The sequence below is a fragment of the Psittacula echo genome (assembly GCF_963264785.1).
Source record: "Psittacula echo genome assembly, chromosome: 4".
NCBI classification, from domain to species: domain Eukaryota; kingdom Metazoa; phylum Chordata; class Aves; order Psittaciformes; family Psittacidae; genus Psittacula; species Psittacula echo.
The window spans coordinates 48,434,324-48,441,135 of record NC_137738.1 but is presented as its reverse complement, the minus strand read 5'-3'; the positions used below and the strand labels follow the sequence as shown (position 1 = coordinate 48,441,135).

The 6,812-nt window shown below is 41.1% G+C and overlaps 1 protein-coding gene across 1 annotated transcript in view; it reads right to left on the bottom strand.

Annotated features, from left to right (window-relative positions):
• Nucleotides 1–2,084: 2,084 nt before the first annotated feature.
• The window catches only part of SLC2A12 (solute carrier family 2 member 12), a gene marked incomplete at both ends in the record, with an annotated part of 29,262 nt that continues 24,534 nt past the window's right edge, over nt 2,085–6,812 (bottom strand). Inside the window, 3 exons of the mRNA XM_080616298.1 lie at nt 2,085–2,181; nt 3,359–3,491; nt 5,047–5,169. Coding sequence (XP_080472424.1) covers nt 2,085–2,181; nt 3,359–3,491; nt 5,047–5,169 — 353 coding nt within the window. The remainder of the gene's footprint in view (nt 2,182–3,358; nt 3,492–5,046; nt 5,170–6,812) is intronic.

Here is a 6,812-nt window from a genome sequence, read left to right as displayed (position 1 = left end):
GAACTTTCAAGCTTACTGCTTCTGATGGGGCCTTTGGTCTGAGTCACCTATATCTCAGGTCACAGCACCACCGTCTGTCCACATGTCCTGGGTGTGCTCAGTCTCATGTTGCTTATAAATTATGTCAGAATTGCTCACGTGGACCCTTATGAGAAGTTTGGACTCTTATGAGATGATTTTGCTTTATTTTTGGTAGGTTGTATATGCCAAAACCTGCATCTTTCTGAGTCTTATGCATAAGCATAAGCACCCCTGAAAGCATCTTGGTCTCATGGTACCTGTGATTTTGTGAGGACTGCTGGCTCTAGGATCAGGATAAAAAAGATAAGGCAGCCATAAGCTGATCAGGTAGCCAGCGGACTACCCATTCAGAATTTCATTTGGTTTAAATGGCATGGGATCTGCACAGTTAAAAATCCTGTGTTATGATAACTACTTACCTGACCTTTATACTGAAAGTCCAACAGGGTCTTGGTATTAGTTCCTTTAAAGTTTACAATGCAGGAAAGTTGTGGTACAGATTTGGCCTGTAGGTTCCCACTCTGAGTAGCTAAATTTCCAGTCTTCTAGCAAATCATGCCCTTGGCTTCAATGGTTTCTTTTCAGGTTTCAAACACATGCTCACTGTATAAATAGACATATGCCTATAAATTTACAATGTCAGTGTCCAAAAGTGTGACCATGTGAGAATCTGATCAGAACTGATCTATCCCGCTCAGAAGTAAAACTTTACCTGGATCAGTAAGTCACTGTTCTTTAAGTGCAGGACACAGTTAGATGGTTTTAATGCTATAAGACAGCAAATAAAGTGGGATCATGTGCTTAGGTCAAAGCAGTATATGGACTCCAGCTGACAGTGTCAGTCTTGCTTCCTCAGTTAAATGCTGGAAGAAATGCCACTGTGTGGCTGCTTAGACAAGCGGCATGCTTTTAACGCATATTTTTTTAATTCAAAGAACCATTTATTTATCTGATAACAAATTTTTATCTTCTGATCATTCTAACAAAATCTGTTAACCTAAGAAAAAAAGACCTACATTTTTTTATGGGACCCATATAGATAACCCTTTATAGAGTTTTGTTGAGTACTTCAGGATACACTTGGTAAGAAATAATCAAGAATTTGACATAATTTATGTTTTACAGTGATTATGGTTTCCAAACTCCCTTTGTGCTGTCTTGTATCACGCAAATCTTACTTTCAGAATCCAAAAGTCAAAGTCTAGTGTGCCCTGTGTTGAGAAATAAAATCATTTTGGCATCAACTCTGGTACCTCCAGCTTCCAGCTTTCCTGGGACAGGGAAGCTAAAGAAAGCCTACTGCCTCTTCTGTAAGGCCATCCTTGATCTAGAGTAATTTATTATGCAAATGTCCCCCCATTAAACAATTTGATTGTTTTCTGAGCAGTATTTCCTGGGGGTACTGAATCCTGTCCCTTCCCAAGAAAGTTCCTTTTATAAGCTGAGCATGCTCTGTGATAAAAGTAAGTTCTGATGAACAAGATCCCTTTTCAAGTTTTCTTACTCCAAAGTTTAAATTAATTCATAAACAGTTCATACCCAGTAGTCCTGCACCATCCTTAACATTCCATAGTTGTCTATTTTTGTTCCATAGTGTTGTCTTCCCTAAGACAACACAGTTGTTAACCTGTCTCAGTCCCGTGTTTAGTAGGCTAAACAGACCTGTCTTTGATGGGCTCCTCCTGTGAGATTCCTTCCTTCACCTTAGTACCCCAGTAATTCTTTGCACCTCTTCCAGGCTGAACTCCTATTGAGTATGTATAGCTAGAATTGTGCACATTATTACAATTTGCGTTCATCTCCTATATGTAAGAGGTGAGTAACCTGAGGGAAGGTGAGGGATAGTGATGTAAAACAGACAGAGCCTAGATTTCTGGTAAGTTACAAACTACAACAATCTTTAATGTTGGCTGTAAACTGCCACTGAAAGAAGCTCTACTAAGAAATGAAAGAGATAATATCGTGTGTATAATAAAGATACCATGTGTCCCATCAGAGCACGGGCATCACTGAGTGGTGTTTTTATCAGTCTTTTGGTAAAGGCTGCTTTGATTGCCCTGGGTCTAGTAGAGCTGCTCTTTCTCTTTTGTGGCAAGTTCCACTGGCACCAGTTTCTCTCTGTGCTGGCTCATCCAGCACCAGGGGGTCTTCATGTATTTCCTGGAGAAGGATAAAAACACACCAAGGTTTGCCATCAAATAGAGCTGACATGCTCTCCCCGCGTTGCCCTGTCAAGCCTGGTTGTGGGAATGAACTGGGGGATGCTGCTGCCTGGCCGATACAAGCATGTCACACACCAAAGAGGCCTGACTCTCACCCCCAAGGCATCAGCCTTGCAAAAATTCTGCCCACTGAACTGTTTCCCATGTAATTTCTTTATCCTTTTAATCATTATGCTGGCAAGTCAGTTGTGAGTCCAAAAAAGCAATGGCTGCTCTAAAGCAGCTCTTTGAACAGATCAGGAGAGTGCCACATTTTAAAAAACAAGGCTGCTTACTTTTTCTATTATTTTTTTATGGCCAAAACCAACTGAAAAGAATGGGGGAAGCAGTAAATTGATAGCAAAAATTGCCAGTCAATTTATGGACAATGACATCTACATTTGGAGATTCTAAGGAAATAGCATGTGTATCAGCAAACCATTAAATTCTGTTCTTCAAATTGATGTGCTCTTTTTGTTGAACGCATATAATTCCACGGGCCAATCTACTTCTAAGAGATGAGAAAAGACTGAAAGGGTCAGAATAGATCATATTAAATGAGTGGGAACACGGCATTCATGTCACAAACACTCTCTTCTTCTCATTGCTATTCTCTTTTTGCGTGGTGATGTGGGGACACATAACTCATACTGGAAGAACCTTTTATAGGTACAAGCCCATAGAGTCTACGGAGCCACAGGACTCAGTAAATGCACAAAAAATGCCATCTAGAAGAGCTATCAAAACTCACATGGAGCCTTGAAGTATTTGAGGTAGTGTCTCTCTCCTACCCTTTTTCTGCCTGCAGGCTGAGACACACAGCCCTAAATGTCAGATCACGGTTGCCCTTCTCTCTACAAATGCCAGTAAGCAAAAGTGCTGGGGAGCCAGGCCTGGCTGCAAGTGCTCCTCACAGGGGTGCTAGATAGAAACCACCATCTTTTTAAGGCCTGTCCCTCAGCAGCAACTAAATGTTTGCTTGGCTACTAAGATCGACACATGCAAGCTCAAGCCTTGAGAAAACCTCTTTTCTCCAGAAAAAAACCCATGCAGTTTCCTTTTTTTATTAGCATGTGGCATTGGAAGGCTTTGTCCCTCTGGCACCTGACGGACGTGATCACAGTGTTAGTACTTACTGTTCAGCTAGTTCCATGGATATTTGCTCTAAAGAGCATCCTTTCGTCTCTGGTATAAAGACAGCAACAAAAGCCAGGGATGCTAGGCTCATGATTGTGTAAATGAAGCACACCCAGGACAAGCCAATGAGCTCTGCGAAGAAAGAAAACACGTCTTTTGTTTTAAATTTTTAAATATTACAATTTATTTCTGTTGTTGTATTTTATAGGATATAGCTCCTAATGCACAGGAGAACTTAGAAAGAAGCTAGGCTCTTATCCTTAGCTCACTTATTTGTGCCTGGCCATAATTTGGAAAAGAAGAGTGCTTTTGCTTTTTCTAATACTTCTTACAGAAGAAAATTGATGGTTCCTGTTAATCCATATTAACAGGAACCTATTAATTTATTTTACTTGCAGTCATTCTGGAACACGTAATTGCTTGTAGTTACACTTCCATAAATCCAGATTAGAGACAGTTAAGCCAACAGAGTTACTGCAGCTCTACATTAATTGCAGCTGAGACCAGAATAACAACTAGGCGGGCATTAACAAGTCAAGCTCCATGACAGGAGGGGACTTTCAGGTGAAACAGTTGATGCTGAGTACCTGAAGTCCACACTATCTGCTTTGGGGGATATTTCCTTAGGATTAGCTCCAGTCTGGTCCAGAGACTGAGCAAGTGTTGGCAGCTGGAGTGCATCTGCTGTGCATTTTCTGGTTTGATTTTGTCCAAAAGCTTGTGTAGTTCAGGAGTGCAGTTCTGTGCTACAAACCAAAATGCAGTGAGGGGAGGGTGGGCAACTGTATTATTTGCTTCTGGAGAGGACCCTTGATCTAACTAAAGTCCTAGTATGGACATAATGAGTTTGACCTGGCATATTTTTCGCAGTGTCAACCAAGAGAGTACTCAGGGCTTTTTTTACACGTTTTAGTCACAAATAGTGCTTATTTTCAAATCCATCTCAAAATGCATCTAGCAAGGTGAAAACCACCTCGACTTCTTGTGTTTTGACTGCCTGCAAGTAATGTAGAGTTAAAGGAAACCTGGAATTTCTGTTCCGTTATATATTTTGATTTTCCGCATGTATTTTCTTCAAAATAAGACTGAAACCTAAAACTTACAAAACTTCTTATGAAATAAAATCAGAAAAAAATATTCCAATCAATTAATTTCAACAACAACATTTTAACCCTTTCCCTAATTTATCATCACTTTATAAGTTACTATATGGTAGTTTATTTTCTCACATTAAAACATGAAATATTTTTCTCTTACAAAGACACCTTTTTCAAAAGGAAATTTCTCAAAGCCGGGCCATTTGTGTGAAAAGGAATGATTTCAATGGGATTGTCTTTAAACATATTTGATCAGAAAAGCTGTGGTCTGACCCAGATCAGAACTTCCATTGAAGTCAGAAGATGCATGAGTAAATCATACATTTTCAACCTACTACTAAGGCAAGGGTGTTTTTAAGAGCTGGGGTTTAGAGCCTGTGGAGTAGATATGCAAGTTGCTCTGATGGCTAGCACCATGAGGCTTAGAAGGGTGTACTAGAAACAGTGACATTACACTAACAAGCTAAATGGAATCTGAATCTGCTTCCTGAGGCACCACAACTGCAATTTTAGCAATGATGTTCATATAGGAAACATTCATTTTGCCCACTAGGAGAATATCAACTTGGAAGGACGCAGAGAAATCTTACCAGTTACAGTCAAAAATGTCAAGGAGATGAGGAGATTTATACCCCAGTTCATGCTAGATGTCAAAGCCATGGCCCGTCCTCTGATGCCACCAGGGAAAATTTCACTCAGGACCAGCCAGGCCACTGAAATAGAAGGAACAAAACATCAAACAAACAAACAAACTAACAAACAAAAAAAATATAAAAATATGTTGTCTTCAAAGGAATGGATTTCCTTACTGTACATTTAGGTAATCCATTCACTATGAGGGTGGTGAGGCACTGGAACAGGTTGCCTAGAGAAGTTGTGGTTGCCCCATCCCCTGGCAGTGCTCAAGTCCAGGCTGGATGAAGCTTTGAGCAACCTGGTCTAGTGGAAGGTGTCCCTGCCCATGGCAGGGGGGTTGGAACTGGGTGAGCTTTAAGGTCCCTTCCAACCATAACCATTCTATGGTTCTATGATTCAGGTGAGGCCACCTGAAAGAATAAGGTGATTTTCCAGGGCGAGCAGTGGATGGCACGGGGGCAGCACCAGCACACACAGAACCAGGGAAATGAGCTCTGACTGCACAGCTGTGTGGGAAAAGGAGCTGTCACTAAATAATTCTCAAGTGACATAATGCTAATGGAAGTGGGGCAGCAAACCAAAGTAATCTTCAGCCTCAGAACAGCACTGTGTGTTTATGCCACCTTATAAATCAACCGGCCACACTGGAGCAGGTTTGCTGTTCCAGCTTTCTGCTCCATATAAATGACATTCCTGTGATATAAATTAAGAGAGAGGGTCTGATTTTTGGCTCCTTCATATCACACCACACCATAGCACAGGTGATCTAAATGCTGGCGTTGCTAGCCCACAAAAACAAATACAGACATGAAGAGCTGTCTGTGTAACCACCTAGATATCGAAAGAAAAAAATGACACCACATTTCTGTACTATTCCTGGTTATTAGAAAAACAAATAAAACAAAACTAGGAAGAAACCTCCATCATCTTTTTGTTCATAAGCAAGATGCATTCGCAAGAGGAAGCTTCTTGGAGAGATTGTGGGTTAGAAGATGACCAGCAAAAGAGCAGGGAGGTAGGTGTGGATGAGCTGTGTCTTCAGACCTTTGGACATCATAAATTGCTCCTCTGTTATACTGTTTCTGTAAAATGACAGATGGGATTTTCTTCAGGATGCTTGCACTGGGCGGTCTTAAAGCTACACTTTAAAAATAGGCTCCTTGTCTGTGTCACACTGCCCTATCCCTCTGGATTCTTGTAACATTCCTGTGTGGCAGTACTGGTAAAGGTAGAAGAGAAAAATGTGCTGTGTAAAGAGAGTAGAAAGTGCCAAATGAAAGGGGGGGAAAAAAGGGCCCTGAGCCTTTTAGCCAACAGAACAGGTTGGAGCAATCTCTAGGTTTCTTTGCACCACAGATTTTAATTCAACAATGCTTTATGGAGCTGGCCCAGACTTTACTTTTTTCAAAAATTCAAAATATAAAGAACTTCACTCCTGCAGCGGGTGTGACCTGGCAGAGTGGTTATTTTATTCCAGGGTATCACACTGTGTAATGGCCTAACACTGATATGCATGGTCGAGTGGCACACAGGCATATCACAGCTGCCATGTCCAACAGCAGCCATAGAGGGTGGTTTTTCTTTTTTTTTTTTCTGAATTGGGTCACAACAAAGTTTAATTCTGCTGCTGACAAGACAAACGCTGCTCTAAAGTAATGCCCTGGGTATGTTTTGTGCAGTGTCTACTCATGATGGGGGCACAAAGAACAGAACTCGCTTC